Consider the following 24,170-nt stretch of genomic DNA (forward strand, 5'->3'; position numbering starts at 1 on the left):
TAAAAAATTTAAAAAAAATATTGAGGCCTTGAAAAACTGTCATATGACCTCAGATTAATGCCAAATCACTGGGACACACAAAAAACAAGATGATCGGGAGGCTGAGACTGGAGGATCGTGGTTCGTGGACAGCCTCAGCTACTCAGTGAGGCCCTCTGCAACTTAATGAGACCCTGTTTCAAAATAAAGAATAAAAAAATAGGGCAGAGGGTGTAGCTCGGAGGTCGACTGCTCCTGGGTTCCACCCCCAGACCTGCAAAAAAAAAAAAAAAAAAAAAAAAAACCAAAACCAGGAAGATGAGCCAGGAGGCTCTCTGGCATTACCAGTTCTGAAAGACTATTTTTTTTTTTTTTTTTTTGGCGGTACTGGGGATGGAACCCAGGGTCTTCTACCTCCAGGCTACACTCCCAGACCTATTTTATATTTTATTTGGAAACAGGGTCTCTTAAGCCAGCTGAGGCTGGCTTCGAACCTGCATGATCCTCCTGTCTCAGCCTCCCAAGTGCAGGGATTACAAGTGTGCACCACCATGCCCGGCTTGACTATTTCTAAGTGATAGATAAAGCCATTTTGGTTCTAGGAAAGCATTCAGCACTTACTGGGTGTACATGCCAGTTACTGTGCTAGACTAAGGATATAGCAGTGAATCAGATACAGCCTCTGCCTTTATGTAGCTTATTATTTTAGTTGGGAAAACATCAGTGAAGAAATAGAGAACCATGCTACCAAGATGACCAAGTACTTTGATGATTTCTGCCTGATGAGCTGGTTGCCTGTGACCTGCCTTAGCCTCCCAAGTAGCTGGAATCACAGGTGCACCACCTTGCCCAGCTATCTGACAAGTTTTAAGAACCTGTTGAGCAGAGGGAGTTAAGCGTACTTTGAAGTAAAGGTGGAGATCATCACAGAGGCCAGGTCAGGCAAGGCTGTGTGCGGTATGCTCATGGGCCAGGGGAAGAAGAGGAGATTTTTACATGCAAATCATTGAAAGGCTTTACATGAAGGTGACATGAACTGATTGGTACTTTTAAAAGATCCCTGAGAGCAAGGCCAGGTGTGTTGGCGCACACTTGTAATCCCTGTGCTTGGGAGGCTGAGACAGGAGGATTGCACAGGTTCGAAGCCAGCCTCAGCTACTTAGTGAGGCTCTCAGCAACTTAGTGAGACCCTGTTTCCAAACCATAAAATAGGGCTGGGGGTGTGGCCTGGAGGTAGAAAGCCCCTGGATTCTGCCCCCAGTACCACACGCACACAAAAAAAATCCCTGGGAGCTGGGTGTGGTGGCGCATGATTGTAATCCCAGCATTTGGGAGGCTGAGACAGGAGTTTCACAGTTCGCAGCCAGCCTCAGATACTCAGTGAAGCCCTCTGCAACTCAGTGAGACCTGTTTCAAAATAAAGAATTAAAAATAGGGCTGGGGGTGTAGCTTGGAGGTAGAATGTCCCTGGGTTCCATCCCTAATACCCCCCCCACACACACACACACACAATCCCTGGGAATGGGAGGGTAGCAAGGAGAAACTGACCCATCACTGAGAGTCACTGCAGTGGTCCAGGTGATATGGTGAGCACTTGCAGGTGTGATGGCCACAGAGATGGCAGGAATGGACTGACATGAGACATCTCTTGGAAGAAGACTGCAAGACTTACTGATCAACTGGATGGGAGTCTAAGAAGAGAGGAAGAGCAAGTCCATGTTTTCTGGCCTCACAGCTCACAGCTGTTTGTGTGGTGGTGTCCATCACCAAGAGGAGGAGGATTAGGCCCTTGCAGTCAGAGGAAAGGAAGCCTGTGGAGCTATGAAAAATGTGATTAGCAAACCCTACCCACCACAAACGCTTATTGTGCAAGTGTGAATATGAAAGAATGCTTGCACAAGGTATGTGTTAAGTGGTATGAGCCCCAGCTGGGACCCATGTGTGTCTACATCTGGTGGTCTGCACCATATAGAACCTTGAGGGCCTAGGCACAAGCCCAGGGGCCAACACCCAGAAAATGCCTACTGAAATGTTCAGAAACTCCCTGTGCATGTTATAGACAGGTTTTAGGGCAGGGAGAAAGGAATATAATAACATTTCACTTCTGAATTTGATCAACCTACAATTCCATGACCAAAAAATAGTTAAGGTTTTAGAAAACATGATTTTTTTGTTATTGTGGTGGTGTTGATACTAGGGATTAAACTCAGGGGGCATTCTACTCCAGAACTACACCCCTAGCCCTTTTAAATTTTTATTTTTTTGAAATAGGGTCTTGCCAAGTTGCTGAGAGTCTCACTACATTGCTGAGGCTATTCTCAAATCTAATCCTCCTGTCTCAGCCTCCCAAGTGCTAGGATTAAATGTGTATACAACTAAGCCCAGCTCTAAAAACATGATTTTGATTGATCAGAATTCAGATAATCTTGAAATATTTATATAGAGATATTATCTACTTGTTAGTTTCTTTAATAAATTTGCCTGTTTTTAGGGAATGCAAAGTGTGATAGCATTTGCTACGGTACTAACTCAAAACCAAGCAATGAAAGGAATAGTCCTAAACCGACCTATACTGTATGGTGAACAGGTATGTATTCAAAGTGATGTTAATATAAAACTAAGGTCTTTCTTAAGTTTATAGTATATGAATACATTGTGTTTCTAGAATTGACCTTATGTCTTGTAAATTGCTACTTATAAATACTTTAACTTAAGGGAAATTATGTTAATTCTTGCTAGGATTTCTATAACTAAATAGGTTTTCAAATGTTGCTTATTTAAGCATATCACCTTTTCTCTTGAAACCCAGGGCATTCTACCTGAGCTTCACCCCCAGTCTGATTTTTTTTTTTTTTTTTTTTGCAGTACTGGGATGAACCCAGGGGCATTCTACCTCCAAGCTACACCTGCAGCCCTATTTTTTATTCTTTATGTTGAAACAGGGTCTCCCTGAGTTGCAAAGGCCTCACTATGTAGTAGCTGAGGCTGTCTGAAAACCACGATCCTCCTGTCTCAGCCTCCCAAATGCTAGGATTACAAGCATGCACCTCCATGCCCAGCTTTTTTTTTTAAATATATTTTTATTGGTGCATTGTAATCAAACATCTCAATGGAATATAAGACTTGTTAGGATATCCAAGTACATATCACCAAATTAGCCTTTCTCCAATCCCCATCCCACTCCCTCCCTCCTCCCTCAATCCCATGCTTGATTTAGTGTTTAACATTGATTTATTTGTTTACCTACATCATGTGCTTTAAAGAGATTCCATCTTCCCCCATCCCATCCTCTCTGATTGGTCACCTTACTTGCTCCTCCATAGGGCCTTTTCTTCCACTAGATTCCCTCCTATTACCCATTTCTTCCTAGTTTTTGCATATGAGGGAGAGCATCTGATTTTTTTTATTTTCTGTGATATTTCTCTGTGTATGCTGCATTGCAAGATCCCACTCTTGAAGACCCCATCACCGGCCTGGCTGCCTGGTAGACTCTGATCCTGGCCTCGCTGGCTCCAGCACTGGCCTTGCCTCGTGGCAGGCTCTGATCCCAGCCTCGGAGGCCCCAGCACCAGCTTTGCCTTTAGGCAAACTCCTATCCTGGCCTCGCTGTTTCCAGCAGGCACCAATCCTGGCCTTGCTGACCCCAGCACCGGCCTTCCTGCATGCATGCCCAGCTTTTTTAATTCTTTTTTTTTGAAACAGGGTCTCATTAAGTTGTGAGGGGCCTCACTAAGTAGTGGAGGCTGGCCACAAATTTGTGATCCTCCTGTCTCAGCCTCCCAAGTACTGAGATTACAAGTATGTGCTACCACGCCTGGCTTAACGATGATTATTTTTAAACATGGGTCGAATACGAGTTATAGTAGTCTAATAGATTTAAACAATATTATTCTAACACCAGGTGTAATGGCACATGCCATGTCTCCACAGCTGCTCAGGTGGTGGAAGCAACTTCAAGGCCAGCCTGGCAGATTAGCAAGATTCAAATAAAAAGCACTGGGGATAGAGCTCAGTGGTGGAGTACTTGCCTGGATTCAATACCTACTACTGCAAAAAAAAAAACCAAACACACACACACACACACTTTATATAAAATCTTTCTAAAATAATATAATAACAGGTTTTGAATAGACATGTACTGCTTCAATATTGCATTCTATTTGTGTGTGTGCTGCTGTAGATTGAACCCAGAGGTATTCTAACTCTGAGCTACATGCCCAGTCTAATTTTAGTTTTTATTTTGAAACAGGGTTTCATTAAGTTACTTCATACTGGCCTTGATTTATTTATAAACAAATAAATGCAAAGTCCTTGGCTTTGTATTTTCTTTTTAAAAATGTAAAAAAAGAAAATCTAATTGTTCCATGGAAGAAGGCACCGTTCATTATTAATGGAATTTCTTTTTACTTAATTTTGTGGTGTTCACAACAAGATTATAAAAACGATATTTTGATTTAAAATCTTTTCAGCTTCAGCAATCCTCCTGTCTCAATCTCTCAAGTACTGGATTATAGGCAAGGGCCACCATACTTGGCCTCAAAATTATATCTTACTTTGTGGTACTGGGAATTTAACCCATAGACATTCTATATCTGAGCTACACCCCAGCCCTATTTTATTTTGAAACAGGGTCCCATTAAATTGCTGAGGCTGGTTTCAAACCTGTGACCTCCTGTCTCAGCCTCCTAAGTACTGGGTTACAGGCATGCACCAACCATGCCCAGCTAAAATTGTAAATTAGAAACAAGATTTTATCTATTTTTAGGAAGAGTCCACAGTTCATCTAGGCCAAATGTTGAAAGAAAATCACTGCCTTGTTGAACTACATTTGTGTAAGCATGGTATAAAAAATTGTGGTATGCAAAAGTTATGCAATGCACTGTATCTGAACAGCAGCCTACGCTACCTCGATGTCAGCTGGTAAGTGATCATTTACATATTAATAATTTAATAGTTAAGTCTTGAAGATAAACTATGTAAATATATATAGTACATGAGAGCCTTTAGACACTACTTCCAGTGATTAAAAAATGCAACCATTGCCAGGCATGGTGAGACATGTTTGTAATCCCAGGACTTGGGAGACTGAGGCAGGAGTGTTAATCAGTACTAAAAGTCTTTTGGTTGAGTTTATTGGGTCTTAAGTATAGGATCATGTCATCTGCAAATTGAAATAATTTCAGTTCTTTTTTTTTCTATTTGTATTCCTTTGATTTCTTTTCCTTATTGCTCTGGCTAGAGTCTTGAGTACTATATTGAAAAGTAGTGATGATAGTAAGCATACTTGTTCCTGGTTTTTTTTTTTTTTTTTTTTTTTTCCAGTACTAGGAATGGAACCCAAGGGCATTCTACCTCATTGCTACACCTCCACCCCTATTTTTTATCCTTTTTTTTTTTTTTTTTTTTTTTTGGTGGTACTGGGGTGGAACCCAGAGGCTTTCTACCTCCAGGCTATACTCCTAGACCTATTTTATACTTTTTTTGGAAACAGGGTCTCACTAAGTTGCTGAGAGCCTCACTACTAAGTAGCTGAGGCTGGCTTCGAACCTGTGTGATCCTCCTGTCTCAGCCTCCCAAGCGCGAAGATTACAAGCGTGCGTCACCACGCCGGGCTTTATCCTTTATTTTGAAACAGGAAACAGGATCTCACTGAGTTGCAAAGGGTCTTACTGAGTAACTGAGGCTGGCTGCAAACTCGGATCCTCCTGTCTCAGCCTCCCAGCGCTGGGATTACAATCGTGCACCACCACGCCTGGCTTGTTCCTGACTTTAAAGGGAATTCTTACAGTGTTTCTCTATTCAATAAGATGTTGGCTGTGGGTTTCTTGTATATTGCCTTCGATGTTGAGGTAATTTTCTTCTAATTCTCTGCTGTGTTTTTAGCATGATTGGGTGTTAAAATTTTGTTGAATGCTCAGCGTCTTTTGAAATGATCATGTGATTTTTGTCTTTAGTTCTGATTATGTGGTGAATTACATGGATTGCTTTTCATATGTTGAACCAGCCTTGCATCCCTGGGATGAACCCAACTTGGTTGTGGTGTATAATTTTCTTGATGTGGTTTTGAATGTGCATTGGTAGTATTTTGCTTAGAAGTTTTGTGTCTAAGTTCATCAATGATATTAACCTGTAGTTTTCTTTTCATGAGCTTTCTTTATTCGCTTTTGGTATAATGTGATACTAGCTTCATAGAATGTGTGTGGGAAACGCATCTATGTTTTTAATTTTTTTTTTTTTTTTTTTGGCGGGTCTGGGGATGGAACCCAGGGACATTCTAACTCTGAGCTACACCCCCTGCCCTATTTTTTATTCTTTATTTTGAAACTGGGTCTCACTGAGTTGCAGAGGACCTCACTAAGTAGCTGAGGCTCTCCACGAACCGCCATCCTCCAGGTCTCAGCCTCCCAAATGCTGGGATTACAAGCGTGCACCACCATGTCCGGCTTATGCTTTTTTATTTCATGAAATAAAGACTTTCTATTTAATGAAAGACTTTGAGAAGAATTGTGCTTAGATCTTCTATATAAAGTTTTATAAAATTGGTCTGGGAATCCATCTGGACCTGAGCTTTTCTTTGAAGGCTCTTTATTGCTATTTCAGTCTCTTCTTGGTTGGTTGGTTGGTTATTTATTTATTTATTTAGTATTTATTTATTTATTTATTTATTTATTTATTCATTGCGGTACTTGGGATGGAACCCAGGGGCATTCTTCCTCCAAGTGACACCCCCAGCCTTATTTTTTTCTTTATTTTTCAAACAGGGTCTTACTGAGTTGCAAAGGGCCTCACTAAGTAGCTGAAGCTGTCTGTGAAATGTGATCCTCCTGTCTCAGTCTACCAAATGCTGAAATTACAATCGCGTGCCACAACACTCAGCTCAGTTGGTTTAAATTTTCTATATCCTCTTGATTCAGTTTTAGAAAATTATAAGTGTCTAGAAATTTGTCAGTTTCTTCTAGTTTTTTTAGAATAGCTTCTGATGATCCTCTGGGTTTCCATGCTATTTGTGGTGATATCACTTTTTTCTCTTATTTTAGTAAATTGGGATATTCTCTCTTGTCTGGATACAAAATCAATCTAAAAAAAAGAAATCAAAGCCGGGCATGGTGGCACATGCTTATAATCCCAGCATTTTGGAGGCTGAGGCTGGAGGATCACAATTCACAGACAGCCTCAGCTACTTAGCAAGGCCCTTTGCAACTCAGTGATACTCTGTTTCAAAACAAAGGCTAAAAAATAGGGCTGGGGGTGTAGTTCAGAGGTACAGTGTCTCTTGGGTTCCATCCCCAAACCTCAAAAAAAAAAAAAAAAAAAAAAGCCGGGAAGATGGCGACCGAGAAAAGCGGGGCTTAAGAGCTCCGCTAACAACTAATCTCCATTACCACAAAATCAGTGCCTTTCATAGCCAGAAAACACCATCACCAGAGAAACAAAAAAATCACCAGGCTCCAGAGAGAAAGTGGACTGAGAACAGAGCTCAGAGCCACAGAGGAGATACACCAGCCTCATGCCCGAGACCACAGCAGCAGCGCCAATACTGCCGGCAGCAGCTGCAACTTCACCAGATGGCTACAGCAAGCCGAGGTGAGCCACTGCGAAATAGCCAGGTGGGATTTCTCGCCGCAGGTAAAATCTAAAGCTCCCAGTGGCTGAGCTCAGCACACGCTGCAGGGATTTAGAGTGGAAATCAAAACCAAGAAGAAATACGCCAGCCTCACGGCCGAGGGTGTAGCAGCGGCGACATATTGCCACCGGCGGCAGCAGCAGAGAATTCACCGAATCCAGTACAGCTACATCTGTGTACTCAAGAACAGTGAGTCAAATTCTGGGCTACAGAGGAGAAATCCCAGTACTGTACTCCCTGGGACTTGACCCAGTGGGGGAGGGGCGGTGGCAGAGATATCACACCATAGGAGAACGTGCAACCTGGCACCCCCCACAGTCTAAAGCAGCCTCTATCGACTCTCTGGGTTGGAGACTCTGTGATACAACCCAGTAAAGGAGTAGTGGGGTCTGAGATACTACAGACTCGAGATCCAGAACACCTTAAGTGAAGTCATAGTGACCCAAGGGAAGAACCCAGAGAAGGCACAAACTTCCGAAATCATGGGAAAGAAGAATAACACTGGAGCAATGAATGCCCACAACCCCACAACATCAGAACCCGATAAAACAGAAAATCAGAGATTTCTAGAAGATCAAATCAGGAAAATAACTGTAGAAATAATAGAGGTGCTTCGAAAAGAACGCAGAGAGAGCCAAAAAGAGATAAAGGATGCAATTAATGAAGTAAAGGCCTCAATTCAAAGCACAAACAACCGATTAGACCACATGGAGAACAGAATCTCGCTCTTAGAAGATGATCATTCCAAAAATGAACGCATAGTTTCTAATCTAGGAAAAAAAATCCGACAGCAGGAATCTGATATTGAAGAAATATGGGCCCATTTTAAGAGAGCTAACCTAAGAATAATTGGAATAGAGGAGGGAAAAGAAAGTGAAACCAAAGGGATCAACAATCTCTTCAAGGAAGTAATAGCAGAAAATTTTCCAAACATAGAGCAAGAGGTTGATACACAGATCCAGGAAACTTATAGAACTCCCTTTAGACAGGATCGGAGAAGAGGATCCCCACGCCACATTATTGTCAAAATGACCAATGTGGAAGCCAAGCAGAGAATCTTAAAGGCAACAAAAACAAAGGGCCAAGTGACATTCAGAGGCAAACCAATTGGAATTACTCCAGACTTCCCAAACCAAGTCATGAGAGCCAGAAGGGCTTGGAGTAACATATTCCAAACTCTGAAAGAAAACAACTTCCAGCCAAAAATTTTCTACCCAGCAAAACTTTCTATCAAATTAGATGAAAATAAGAAGCTTCCATGACAAACAGAAACTGAAGGAATTTATGTCTTCAAAACCAGCACTAGAGAAAATACTCAAAGAGATTAACTACAAAGAAGAAATAGGTAACACACACCAGAACCAGAGAAACAAGAGTTTCCATCCAACAGACAACTAAGACTGGTTATCTGTGGAGATTCATTATTTATGTTAGTCTTTTACCTATCTCTAAATGGTATTGTTTGCCTTTATTGTTGTTAATTTTTAGGATTTCTAGTTGGAATATTAATATACCTTCAGATATAGCATTTGGAAATATTTTATCCCATTCTATTAGTAACTGTTAACTGTTTACATTGTCTTTGGATATACAATTTTTTTTTTATTTTTTAGGGAGTTTGTATACTCTTCTGTTGCCTGTGCCATTGAAATCATATCCAAGAAATCACTGCCAATTTCAATGTTGTGAGGTTTTATGACCCAGATTTTCTCCTAAAAGTTTATAGTCTTAAGATTTATATTTAGGTCTTTTATCTATTTTGAGTTAATATTTGTATATGGGATTAGGTAAGGGTCCAATTTTATTCTTTTCCATGTAATTATTATGTTTCAACAATATTTAGTTAAAAGATTATTATTTCCACCACCAAATGTTCGTGGAAACCTTGTCAAAAATAACTTGACAATATAGGGAAGAATTTATCTCTAGGCTCTTATTTAACTCCAATGGTTTATATATCTGCCTTTAGAATAGTACTATACTGTTTCAATTATTGTAGCTTTATATGGTTTGAAATCAGAAAATATATATCTTCTAGCTTTGTTTTTTTTTCAAGATCGTTTTGGGTATCTAGAGTCCATTTTCCATATTAGGATAGATATTTTTTCTGAAAAATAAATATATAAACATATGATAGTTTCACCTAAAAAAAATAGAAAAAAATATTCTCTGGTAAGAAAGAAAGTAAAAAGAAATATTGAAATGTTATCTTTAAGTCATCAAAAGCTTGGTATCAGACAAATGAAACTGTTATGTGAGATTATCATTTTTAATTTTGGATAAATTGCTATAATACTAGATGTCAACCACTAAGCCAAGCATGGGAGGGAGGGATGGGGAGAGAATGGGGTGGGGTTCGGGTGGGGGCTGACTGGGCGATGTGTGCATGTATGTCTATAAAAGTTTGTATCCCACTATGATGTATGAATACAGTGCACCAATTAAAAAAAAAAAGTCATAGTAACTGATAATGCAAGGTCTAGTTCCAGCAATAGAATCAAATCTGATTAATTTCAATAAATGGAGAGAGGTAATTTTGATCTTTTCAAAAAAAAAAAAAAAAAACAGAAGCTTTTCTATATACTATGAATCCACTGACAGAGAAATCCAGAAAACAATTTCAATCCCAATTACCTCAGAACCATAAAATACCTATGAATAAATCTAACCAAGGAGATTAAAAACCTCTACAATGAAAACTACAAAACACTAAAGAAAGAAACTGGAGATCTTAGAAAATGGAAGGATCTTCCATTCTCTTGTATAGGCATAATAATCATCATAAAAATGGCCATTTTAAGTCAAGCGTGGTGGCACATGCTTATAATCCCAGTACTTGGGAGGCTGAGATAGGAAGATTGCAGGTGCGCAGCCAGCCTCAGCTACTTAGTGAGGCCCACAAGTTAGTGAAACACTGTTTCAAAATAAAGAGTGAAAAAATCCGGGCGTGGTGGTGCACACTTGTAATCCCTACGCTTGGGAGAGTAAGACAGGAGGATCACACAGGTAAGAAGCCAGCCTCAACTACTTAGTGAGGCTCTCAGCAACTTAGTGAGACCCTGTTTCCAAATAAAGTATAAAATAGGTCTGGGAGTATAGCCCGGAGGTAGAAAGCCTCTGGGTTCCACCCCAGTACAACCAAAAATAAATAAATAAATAAATAAATAAATAAATAAATAAATAGTGAAAAAATAGGGCTAGCGGTGTAGCTTAAAGGTAGAATGCCCCTAGGTTCAATCCCCAGTACCAAGAAAAAAAAATGGCCATTTTATAAAAAGTGATCTAAAGATTCAATACAATTTTTACTAAAATACAAAGATTAGTCTTCACAGATCTAGAAAAACCAGTCCTAAAATTCACATAAAACAACAAAAGACCCAGAATAGCCAAAATAGCTCTCAACAATAAGAACCATGAGGAAGGCATCACAATACCTGACTTCAAACTATGCTACAGAGCCAAAGTAATAAAAACTGCATGGTGTTGGCACAAAAAGAAAACAAATGGGATAGAATAGAAGATTCAGAAACAAATCCACATATAGCCAACTGATTTTTGACAAAGGGGCCAAAAAACATGCTGGAAAAATGATAGCCTTTTCAACAAATGATGTTGCCAAAACTGCTTATCCATATGAGAAAAATGGAAATAAATCCCACCTTCTCACCTTGCACAAGAGTCAACTCAGGATGGATCAAAGACCTGTGAATCAGACCAGAGACTTTGCAGCTACTTGAAGAGGGCATAGGACTAACAACATACAGGCACTGGTTAAAACGTCCTCAATAAGATCCAGAAGGCACAAGAAACTAAAACAAGGGTTAATATGTGGGCTTGCATTAAACTGAAGAGCTTCTGTGTGGCAAAGGAAACTATCAAGAATCTTGAGAGAAAGCTGAAAGAATGGAAGATCTTTGCCAGCCACTCCTCCAGTAGAGGACTAATATCTAGAATATACCAAGAACTCAAGAAACTTACTAAAAAAAAGAAAAAAAATAACTCAATCAAAAAACAGGCAAGTGAAGCCGGGCGTGGTGGCGCATGCTTGTAATCCCAGCATTTGGGAGGCTGAGACTGGAGGACAGCCTCAGCTACTTAGTGAGGCCCTCCACAACTCAGTGAGACCCTGTTTCAAAATAAAGAATAAAAAATAGGGCAGGGGGTATAGCCCGGAGGTCGAATGCCCCTGGGTTCCATCCCCAGACCCACAAAAAAAAAAAAAAAAAAAAAACAGGCAAGTGAGCCAGGTGTAGTGATGCATGCTTGTAATTCTAGTATTTGGGAGGCTAAGACAGGAGTATCACAGGTTTGAAACCAGCCTCAGCTACTTAGTGAGGCTCTCAGCAACTTAGTGAGACCCTGTTTCCAAATAAAATATAAAATTGGTCTAGGAGTGACGCCCAGAGGTAGAAGCCCCCCCGCCCCCATTCCATCCCCAGTACCACAAAAACAAAAACAAACAGGCAAGTGAAGTAAGAGGACATGTCACAGAGAGGAAATACAAATGGCCAATAAATACATAAAAAATGTTCAACATCATTAGCAATCAAGAGATACAAATCAAAGCTACTCCGAGATTTCACCTAACCCTAATTAGAAGTCAAAACACAATAAATGCTGATGAGAATGTGAAGTAGGGACTCTGATACATTTTTGGTGAGACTGCAAATTAGTGCCATCACTTTAGAAAAGTGTGGAGGATCGACAGAAAATTGGGAATGAATCTACCATATTACCCAGCTACACCACTCCTGAGTATCTACCCAAAAGAACTGAAACCAGACCACCACAGTAATGCACACATATCTACGTTTCTAGTTGCACAATTTATAATTGCCAAACTATGGAACCAGCCTACATCAACCTACATTCATCAAAAGATTAATAGATTACAAAATTATGGGATATACACAGGATGGAATTCTACCCAGCCATAAAAAAGAACAAAATTATGACATCTTCTGGGAAATGGATGTATCTGGAGAATATTATATTAAATAAGATTAGTCACAAAAAGCGAAATGTTGGATGTTTTCCCTCATATGTGGAAGTCACAGAGATTTTGAAACACCAGAAGGATTCTAGACAAAGGATGAGAAACCTTAGTGGAATGAGAGGAAACCTGGCTGAGGGGGGTGGAGGACTTGAAGAGGGTAATACCTTAATGGATATGATGACAGTACACAAATTTGTCAATGCCATTCACGATGTTGTACAAAAGGGCAGTAGGGGGAGCTGGGTGGGGCTCACTGAGTGCTGTGTGCATGTATGCCTCCATCACTCTGAACTTCTTCATGATGTAGGTTATAATGCACCAATGAAAAAACTTTTTAAAACTTAAAAAAAAAAAGGGGCTGGGGATGTAGCTCACAGGTGGAATGCCCCTGGGATCAATCCTGAATATGAAAGAAAGAAAGAAAGAAAGAAAGAAAGAAAGAAAGAAAGAAAGAAAGAAAGAAAGAAAGAAAGAAGGAAAGGGAAGGAACCATTATTATCAACCAAGCCGTATAATTTTATTTATACTGTTACTTTATACTGTTATTATCTCTTAATAATTTGAATGAACAGTTTAATAATGGGAGCAGTATTTAAATGGTGAGTTTTTATTAACTTTCTTGGAAATTGAGTGGACTAAAATAGAAAGTACTGTTTATTATATGCTTTTAAGGATCTTCTTATGAGTAAAAGAATTATTCTTCATGTTTTTGCCAGCAATAAAATAACTCTTGATGGAATGGAATATTTGGCTGATGTGCTGAAAAGCAATACTACCCTGGAAGTAATAGACCTTTCTTTTAACAGAATAGAAAATGCAGGAGCAATCTACCTCAGCAAAACCCTTACTTCACACAACACGAGTCTTAAAGCGTTAGTATTATTAATTTTTTTTTGGGGGGGTGGTACTGAGGTTCCTGGAAGCCCTTCTACCTCCGGGCTACACTCCCAGACCTATTTTTACATTTTTATTTGGAAACAGGGTCTCCTAAGCCAGCACGCGCAGCTGGCTTCAAACCTGTATGATCCTCCTGTCTCTGCCTCCCAAGCGCGGGGATTACAAGCGTGCGCCACCACGCCTGGCAAAGCATTAGTATTATTTTATATTTAATCAAAGTAACAGAAAAACTGAAATTTTTAGAATACTAACCTCAAACCCCTTAAGATTATGATGAAGTGTGAAAATTCACTTTCTAAACCTTATAATACTGTTACAATAAACAATTTCTGTTTTTCAAAGTTAATGCTGTTAAAAACATTAGCATCATGGTGGTACCTACCTGTAATCCTGGTTCTTGGGAGGCTGATAGATCACAGGTTTGAGGACAGCCTCAGCAATGTTACAAGCCTGTCAGAAACCTAGAGAGATCCTGTTTTAAAAAAACAAAAACAAAAACAAAAACCAAGCGGGGCATGGCAGGCATGATGGTATATGCTAGTAATTCCCGTCTCGGGAGGCTGAGACAGAAAGATAGGATTGCAAGTTCATGGTTAGCCTCAGCTACTTAGTGAGGCCCTCTGCAATTTGATGAGACCCTGTTTCAAAATATAAAAAGCAGGGCTGGGGCTAGAGGTGTTGTTCAGAGGTATAATGCCCTTGGGTTCAATCCCTAGTACTGCATAAAGAAAAGACTGATTCTTGGAGGTGCACAACTGTAATACCAGTACTTGGGAGGCTGAGGTAGGAGGACTGCAGGTCCCAGGCCAGCACGTAACTTAGCAAGACCCTGTCTCAAAATACAATAAAAGAGGCCTAGTGGTGTAGCTTTGAGGTAGAATGCCCCTCAGTTAAATGCTTAGTACCACTGTAATAGATATAAATGAATAAATAACAAAAATTGGACTAATTCTAGTTGCAACTGCTTATTAAAATTCATGAGAAAATTATTACTGCTTTTTATACTGCATTCTAGCAGCAGAAAAATAATAAGCATTCAATATGATACAGACTGACCTATAATCTACCCAGCACAGCACAAAACAAAGACTGCACAGCACAAAACAAAGACTGCTTTCAAAATGTAGGGATTCTAGGTACATGAAGCATCTAGCAAGAAAACTGTTTCCTGTACTTCTTGGAACTACTGGCTTTCAGCATGAGTACCTTTTGTTTTTCTACAGATTGTCAGTAGTCAGCAACAATATAGAAGGAGAAGGACTTATTGCACTTTCACAGGCAATGAAAACAAATCTCACACTATCTAATATCTACATTTGGGGAAACAAATTTGATGAGGCCACATGTATGGTAAGTTTTCTTCAATGAAGGCTTTTCCTTACTATAATATCAGACTACTTACAGGTGCCTGAGAAATTATAAAGCATAGTGTGAGAAACAATAGTTTTGATAATTTTTTTTACACTGGGGACTGTGAGCTACACCCCCAGTTCCATTTTTAATTTTTTAATCTGCAAACAGGCTCTCATTAAATTACTGAGTGTGATGCCGGGCGTGGTGGCGCACGCTTGTAATCCCCGCGCTTGGGAGGCTGAGACAGGAGGATCACACGGGTTCGAAGTCAGCCTCAGCTACTTAGTGAGGCTTTCAGCAACCTAGTGAGACCCTGTTACCAAATAAAATATAAAAAAGGTCTGGGAGTATAGCCCGGAGGTAGAAAGTCTCTGGGTTCCACCCCCAGTACCACCAAAAAAAAAAAAAAAAAAAAAAAAAATTACTGAGTGTGTCATAAAGTTGCTGAGCTGCGAACCTGTGATCCTCCTGTCAAGGCCCCCCAAGTACTGAGATTAAAAGCATGTACCACCATGCCCAGCTAGGTTTTGATAATTTTTTTATGTTAAATCCTAAATTAGCTACTAAAAAGTTGTGTGGTTCAAAGAACAAAAGAAGTCAAATACCATATGCTAGTATTACAGACCATGTAAAAATCACAGTGGTTGATCCGATGTAGCAGAATTTCCAATCTGTTCCTTCATTATAATATCAAGGTAAGAAATTAGATTAGTACAAGCTAACCTAACAAGAAAACAGTTGGTATGTAATTCATGTAGACACTGAGAGCCCTTGATATTACTATCAAAACAAAAAGCATAGTAACATAGTTTTTATTTGGAAGGAATGAAAAAAAGAGAAGTTTAAATTCTCAGAATTGGCAAAAGCAATAACCAAAATTCCACCAACAGGGTACTAAAATACATGCTACTGTCAAAAAAGTATCCATAACGTTAGAAAAGCAAACACCCATATCCTTTAGTAGTTCTACGGAGTAGAAGCTATGTAAGTTGATTGTGGAACAGTTGATAACATGGTAAATACAAAAAGCTAACTAAAGTGTTTTTGTTTTGTTTTTCTTTTTGGTGGTACTGGGGGTGGTACCCAGAGGCTTTCTACCTCCAGGATATACTCCCAGACCTTTTTTATAATTTTATTTGGAAACAGGTTCTCACTAAGTTGCTGAAAGCCTCACTAAGTAGCTGAGGCTGGCTTGGAACCTGTGCGATCCTCCTGTCTGAGCCTCCCAAGCGTGGGGATTACAAGCGTGCGCCACCACGCCCGGCTAACTAAAGTTTTAAACTGTATGTGTGCGTTGTGTGCTGGCTGCTGAACCAGGGCCTCCTGCCTACTAGGCAAGCACTCTACCACGGGGCTACATCCCTATCCCTTTTTAAAATTTTTATTTTGAGATAGAGTCTCACTAAATTGCTGAGGCTAGATTGGGACTTTTGATCCTTTTGCCTCTCAAGTAGATGGGATTACAGGTCTATACCACTGTACCCAACCTGGCTAGATCTTTTAATGTCTAAATGTCTTCCTCTTTCTGTAATAGCAACCTTATTGAAAAACCATTTCACCAAACTTGTATGACAACCTTACAAAGAGACAGGGATCCATGACAGATATACAAAGAAAATTCTATAGGGAATAAATAATATGCTAGGATCTAATATTATGGATTTTTTTCAAAAATAAGTAGATTACCTTCAGGGGGTTCATGAACTCCATGCAACTGAATGTTCAAATCTGGGGTTGTAGCCAGGTATGGTGGAACACGCTTGTAATCCCAGCATTTAGGAGGCTGAGACGGGAGGATCCAGGTTCGTAGTCAGCCTCAGCTACTTAGTGAGGCCCTTTGCAACTCAGTGAGACCGTTTCAAAATAATAAAAGAGCCAGGCGTGGTGGCATACACTTGTAATCCCAGCGCTTCGGAGGCTGAGACAGTAGGATCGCACAGGTTTGAAGCCAGCCTCAGTTTAGTGAGGCTCTCAGCAACTTAGTGAGACCTTGTTTCCAAATAAAGTATTAAATAGGTCTGGGGACCGGTGCACGCTTGTAATCCCTGCGCTTGGGAGGCTTACAGGAGGATCACACAGGTTCGAAACCAGCCTCAGCTACTTAGTGAGGCTTTCAGCAACTTAGTGAGACCCTGTTTCCAAATAAAAATATAAAAAAAGGTCTGGGAGTATAGCCTGGAGGTAGCAAGCCTCTGGGTTCCACCCCCAGTACCACCAAAAGAAAAAAAAAAAAAAAAGAAAAAAAGAAAATAGGTCCGGGAACCGAGTGTGGTGGAGCACGCTTGTAATCCCTGCACTTGGGAGGCTGAGACAGGAGGATCACACAGGTTCGAAACCAGCCTCAGCTACTTAGTGAGGCTTTCAGCAACTTAGTGAGACACTGTTTCCAAATAAAAATATATAAAAAAGGTCTGGGAGTATAGCCTGTAGGTAGCAAGCCTCTGGGTCCCACCCCCAGTACCACCAAAAAAAAAAAAAAAAAAAAAGAATATAGGTCTGGGAACCGAGTGTGGTGGCACACGCTTGTAATCTCCATGCTTGGGAGGCTGAGACAGGAGAATCGCACAGGTTTGAAGCCAGCTTCAGCTACTTAGTGAGGCTCTCAGCAACTCAGTGAGAAGACCCTGTTTCCAAATAAAATATAAAATAGGTCTGGGAGTATAGCTCGGAGGTAGAAAGACGCAGGGTTCCATCCCCAGTACCACTAAAAATAAAAAAATCAAATAAAATAAAATAGGGCTGGGGGGTGTAGCTCAAAGGTAGAATGCGCCTGGGTTCCATCCCAAGTACCACACACACACACACACACACACACACACACACACACATCTGGGGTTCTGTTTTTCTGAGGAATGAGTCCTTAGTTATCAAGTTTTTGAGAGCATATATAATGACCCTGCCATGACCACCTTTTAAGAACACCTATGGAAGCCACATGATGGCGCACTCATGTAATCCCTGCGCTTGGGAGGCTGACATAGGAGGATCGCATAGGTTCGAAGCCAGCCTCAGCTACTGAGTAAGGCTCTCAGCAACTTTGGCAAATGCCTGTAATCCCAGTACTTGAGAGGCTGAGATAGGAGGATTGCAGGTTTGAGGACACAGGTTATAGTACCACAAAACTGGTACTATAGAGAATTAACTTGAGGAGTCAAAAACTGACATAACATGCCTTATACATTAGAAATTTAGAAGCCGGGCGTGGTGGCGCACGCTTGTAATCCCAGCATTTGGGAGGCTGAGACCTGGAGGATTGCGGTTCGCGGACAGCCTCAGCTACTTAGTGAGGCCCTCTGCAACTCAGTGAGACCCGGTTTCAAAATAAAGAACAAAAAATAGGGCAGGGGGTGTAACTCAGAGGTCAAATGCCCCTGGGTTCCATCCTCAGACGCGCAAAAAAAAAAAAAAAAAAAAAAAAAAATTTAGAAAAATTATAACTCCTTAAACATCTACCTACAATGCCTGGAAAATAATAAAAATTCAGCAGTGTCATTTAGGATATTTATTTATCTGGTACTGGGGATGGAACCCAGGGGCGCTCTACCTCTGAGTTATACCCCTAGTTCTATTTTCTTATTCTTTATTTTGAAACAAGGTCTCACTAAGTTGCAGAGGGCCTTACAAGTTGCTGAGGCTGACTACAAATCCTCTTGTCTCAGCCTCCCATGTACTGGGATTACAATCGTGCACTATCATGCCTGGTTAGAATATTTTAAATTACAAAAATCGCACTGCTGAATATTTACATTCATTTAAGTTTAACAAATTATATTCTTAATGATACAGTTTTTCCTAAAAATCCTAGGCATATTCAGACTTAATTCGAAAGGGTCGTCTAAAGCCAGACAATACAGATGTGGAGCCATTTGAGGTAGATGGACATGTGTATCTTTCAGAAGTCTCCAATGGTCTTAAGAAGTGTTATTACTGGACCCCAACTCATGGAAACATGCATGGTCACTCATCTAGTGCAGGTTTTGCTCTTGTTTCAGTAAGTCAACATCTATGAAAAGGAAGCTGTAGTTTTTATATATTAGTCTTATTACTTTTACAGATATATTTTATAGTTTGTTTTCTTTCAAAAATCACAGCTAGTTACTTGTCAAATGTGTAAAACTTTGTGTAGTTACCCATTGTGAAATTTCTTATGATATAAAGACTAAAATGTAACCCTGAAGAAACCAAGGAACAGTACTAATTCTTTTTATAATGAAAATATAGTATTAATAGAGATAGGTATTAATAACAATTTCATAAATACAGGCAAATAAAAAAATGCATACCCTTTCCAAAGAAGTCAGTGCTGCCAGCTCCCCCAGCCCAGCCCTCCTCTTAGATAACCAGTATGCTAACTTCTAATACTAGGGTCTTGTTTTGTGTATTTTTGAAATCTATACAAATAAAATCACACAGTATATAACTTCTTTGTGTCTGGCTTCCTTTGTTCAACATATTAGTGCACTTCATGTTGTTTAATGAGGCAGTAGTCCATTTTTCATTTGAAATATTTCATCATATTCTGGGTAGTAAAAGACTATAGGGTTTTATAGAGATGGCCCTGCAGGTGAAGGCACAGCTACTTAAAACTAATTCTTATCAATGCAGTTGGTTTTCTCAGGCTATTATCTATTCCTGTGTGCTATGAAAGGGACCCAGAAGTTCTTCTATTAATGCAAGGGGAGATTCGGAAGATAGCAGAAGGGGAAGGAAGCAAGTATGTAATAAACCTGCAGCCTGACCTACAATGGATTGCTTGAGACAGAGCTGCAAGTAACATTGTCTCACAGAATTCTCTACACCCAAGAGAATGAAGACAGATCAGTTTCACCAGGAACTCTGACCAGGCTACTAGCCTTGTCATATATATGACAAGCCACTGCTTCCTGCAACAGAAGCTAGTAGGATGCCCAGAAAATGGAAGAGCGAATGACCTCCTCTACTCTGATGCCACGGTCGTATATGACAGGCCTGGTGTGGAGGTACACACCTATAATCCTGGTACTTGGGAAGCTGACAGGCTGGCCAACTGCACGTTCAAGGCCAGATTCAGCAACTAAGTGACAACAACTTAGTGAAACCTGTTTTAAATTAAAAAAAAAAAAAGTAAGGGGTAGAACTCAAAGGTAAAATGCTCCTGGGTTCAATCCCAGTACCAAGGGGGAAAAAACCCTCCATGCATCTGGACACCATTGGAGAGATAAGACAAAAAGCAGAAGATAGCATTTTTTCTAAAAGATTAAGCATTATCTTTGATACCTTAGGGTATAAAGTTTTATTTCCTTCATATTAGAGTAGCTTTTCAACTAAGACTAGATTTTTCTCTAGACTTAATGTTAGATAAGGGTTCAAGAGGGACATACACATTTTGTAGGAAAACTCCATTTCCTCTACACATTTGAATTATGAGTAAAGCTATAACTACATATATAACTTATATATAACAGTTGCTAAGACAACTGTTCTAAAGATCCAGCTTAAATATAACCTATTACATTGTCCCAGATCATAAGCTCATCATTTTGTTTTTGAAATTAAGCCCGGCGTGGTGGCGCACGCTTGTAATCCCCGCGCTTGGGAGGCAGACAGGAGGATCTCCCAGGTTTGAAGCCAGCCGCTCTGGCTTAAGAGACCCTGTTTAAAAAAAAAAAAAAGAAAAAAAAATATATAAAATAGGTCTGGGAGTGTAGTCTGGAGGTAGAAGGGTTTCCAGGAACCCCATTACCACACACACAAAATAATAATAAATTTGAAATTAAGAAGTGCATATGCTTTTAAAATATTTGGTAAAATAATGATCTCACTTTACTTTTCTGTAGTACTATTTATTCACCATCTCTTCCCTTTTTTGGTACTGGAGATTGAAACCTAGGAGCATTCGATCTCTTAGCTACACTTCTAACCTTTATTTATTTTTTGTGGTACTGGGAATGGAACCCAGGGCATTCTGCCTCAGGGCCGCACTCTCAGATCTATTTTATATTTTATTTGAAAACAGGGTCTCACTAAGTTGCTGAGAGCCTAACTAAGTAGCGGAGGCTGGCTTCAAATCTGTGTGATCATCCTGTCTCAGCTGGTTGCAAACCTGTTTCAAAGTAAAAAATAAATAAATAAATAAAAACTACAAAGTAAAAAAATGAACTACAGCTAGCAGTATAGCTCAGAGGCAGAATGTCCCTGGGTTCAATCCTCAGTAACTAACACTGACACACACACACACAGCTCAGAGGCAGAATGTCTAATCAGACACACGCACACACGCACACACAGCACAAAACCAGGGCCACTCCTCCTCTAGGGCACCCCCTTGGCTCTGCAAACTTGATTTATGTATTAGCTTTCTTTGCTTATTCATAATTTCCTTTAGGCTCTGGTTTGCTTCACTGACTTCTATGCATTCTAAAGGACCTTTTCATCCAGATGTATCTGAATTTCACAGCTCATATCTGAGGAAATTTGGCAACTCATGGCCTCAGAATTAGGACATCAAATATAGCAGTTTTACGTGTGTGTGTGTGTGTGTGTGTGTGTGTGTGTGTGTGTGAGTGAGTGACAGAGAGAGAGAGAGAGAGAGAGAGAGAGAGAGAGAGAGAGAGAGGGGGAGAAAGTTAGTTAGTTACTGGGGATTGAACCCATTAGCATTCTATCTCCAAGATATACCCCACTGTTTTTTATTCTTAATTCTTGCTAAATTGCTGAGGGTTCACTAAGTTGCTGAGATCAGCCTTGAGCCTCTGATCCTCTTATCTCAGCCTCTCAAGTACTGGGATTACAGGCATGAGCCACCACACCTGGCACTGCAGTAGTTTTTAGACAAGAAGTTTGCCCGTTAGATGTTTGGATCAGTGAAGACACAAATTAAACATAACCTTCTCATTTCAGCAAACTTCTTAAAGAGGTTGAGTCTTTGTATTTTCTTTAATTCACATTCCAGTAAATGCCTATTAAACCAGAAGATTAGCTGAACATTTTATAATTGTAAAAGTTTTATTTAAGCCCAGTATAACTTAATTGCATAATTAGTTAGCTTTCTTTTGTATGTGTTTTTCTGGTGCTAGGGATGGAACTCAGGGGCATTCTACCTCCCAGCCCAGTTTTATTTTATTTTTTTTGAAACAGTCTCACTAAGCCGCAGAGAGCTTCACTAAGTTGTTGAGACTGGCTGCAAACCTGAGCTCCTCCTGTCTCAGCCTCCAGGTACCCAGGATCACAAGGTTGTCCCACCACGCAGGGCTGCATAATTAGATTTCTTAAGTAATCATATAATAAGTTTGTATTATAAAAAGGTGGAATTTCAAACTTTTTGGTTTTTTCGGTACTGAAGGTTGAACCCAGAAGCATTCTACCTCCAAACTACACCTCTAGCCCTATTTTGTTACTTTGAAACAGGATTTCTCTTAATTGATGAGGTTCCCCTCAAACCTACAACCCTACAGTCTCAGTCTTCCAAATACTGGGCTTACAGGCGTGCGGCACAGTGCCTGATACTCTTCTTATTTTCAGTGAAGTCAATCCTGATGGTGGCAATTTATTGTGAAAATGCTGTGTGTACTTTGGTAAAGATGTCCTTAGTCTATAAGAATTGTTTTTTTTTTTTTATGTCCTCTAATTAGTTCCTATGGCTTGAATCCCAAATAAAGTTATGACTAAATAAATCAATACCAGTAGACATATTATCTTTATTGTAGGTGTAGCTTAAAACTCGAATACAAGCCACAACTAATTTATAGCAAAAATGAGAAATAATGTCATCATGATGTCTGATTATCCTTATGGAAAATGACTTTGTGAAATTGGTAATATCAAAAATTAGGGTGAAATAAATTAATACATGGGAAAGGTGGGTTGGGGTAGAGTGGTAGCAAACATCAGGATAATATTGAATTTTCTACATCCACTTGGAAGGAGAAGGACCACTGAAACTACAACAGCAACCAAAAGTTGTGGTTTAATTTATAAAATTAAAAAACACAAAGCTTATAGAAAAGTCAAATATAAAAGGTTTAACAAGCTGGCTTTTTGATAAACCACAATGTTAACTTATAATTGAAGTTAATTTTTTAACTCTTTTTTATTTACTTTTTTTTAAGGTACTGGGGATCAAGTCCAGGGCTTCAAGCATGGTAGGCAAGTTTCTTAAAAAAATTTTTTTTTCAGTACTGGGGATGAAACCCAGGGGCATTCTACCTCTGAGTGACATCCCCAGCCCTGCTTTTTATTCTTTATTTTGAAAGAGGGTCTCACTGAGTTGCAAAGGGCCTCACTAAATAGCTGAGGCTGGCTTGGAACCTGCACGATCCTCCTGTTTCAGCCTCCCAAATGCTGGGATTACAAGCATGCGCCACCATGTCCGGCTAGTTTCTTAACTTTTTTTATGCAATATAATATATCAAATTTAGAAGTCAAGTGATTTTTTAGTATGCATGAAGTTTGTATCCAGAAAATTCTTAGAATTTTTTTATTCTAAAAAGTGCATAATAGGCATAAAAGAGGCTTATCAAAATTTCCAAAATTCAGAATATATACCTCAGTACCAGTAATCTACAAACTTAATAAAATATAAACTGAATCAAATTTCAAAACTGTCCCATGACTAGATAAAAACACCAATATTTAAAATTCATTTTGAAAATAGAGTCTTCAACTCAAACCAAAAATACTGATTTGACTAGCCATTTGTTTTCTCCAGAATATGAGTTCTAAATGAACAAAACCTTATATACAGTTTGCTAGTTTTTAAAAGAAAACACTTTTTTGGTCTCACTAGAGAAGTTACCTCTAATGGAATATATTAACAAAAAATAGTACAGCTCTTATTCAGGACCCACGTTTTCATGGGCAGAAATATGAAATTTTACTTTCCCCCATAGCTTATGTACTGGTGTATGGGATTTTCAAAGAGCAACACGTTGGGGCTGATATTATTTGGGACTTTGTTTAAATTATGAGGGGAGGAGAATAAAAAGCCCCAAGAGAATCACACAAACTGACAGATTCTACTTCGGTAAATGAGGGCCAATTCTAAAATGCAAAGTAAAAATGGAATTAAGGCAGCTTTAAAAGAGAAGAAAACTTATCCACCCTAAATAGTGCTACCATAGTATAATTCATTCTTTAAAAAGCTGTGTGTGTAGTCTAGACATACAAGCCAAAAATCAAAACAAGCATTGCAAATATGATGCAGCCTCAAGTGCTTTTTTACTTCAGTGAATGAAAAATAATGGTCACAACTTGAATGTGATTTAATATGAATATATGCACCTTACCAGAGATGCTTAGGTTTACTACTAGAGACATCGTAGCAATTCCATACTCCTCACAAGG

At 39.5% G+C, this 24,170-nt stretch overlaps 1 protein-coding gene across 1 annotated transcript in view; it reads left to right on the forward strand.

The window, feature by feature from the left end:
• LRRC34 (leucine rich repeat containing 34) overlaps positions 1-18,858 on the forward strand; it is a gene marked incomplete at both ends in the record, with an annotated part of 31,855 nt that extends 12,997 nt beyond the window's left edge. The window contains 5 exons of the mRNA XM_080696577.1: positions 2,471-2,566; positions 4,745-4,899; positions 13,316-13,471; positions 14,720-14,846; positions 18,655-18,858. Coding sequence (XP_080552703.1) covers positions 2,471-2,566; positions 4,745-4,899; positions 13,316-13,471; positions 14,720-14,846; positions 18,655-18,858 — 738 coding nt within the window. The remainder of the gene's footprint in view (positions 1-2,470; positions 2,567-4,744; positions 4,900-13,315; positions 13,472-14,719; positions 14,847-18,654) is intronic.
• Between the last annotated feature and the right edge of the window lie 5,312 nt (positions 18,859-24,170).

Source organism: Muscardinus avellanarius (assembly GCF_963383645.1).
Source record: "Muscardinus avellanarius genome assembly, chromosome: 5".
NCBI lineage: Eukaryota > Metazoa > Chordata > Mammalia > Rodentia > Gliridae > Muscardinus > Muscardinus avellanarius.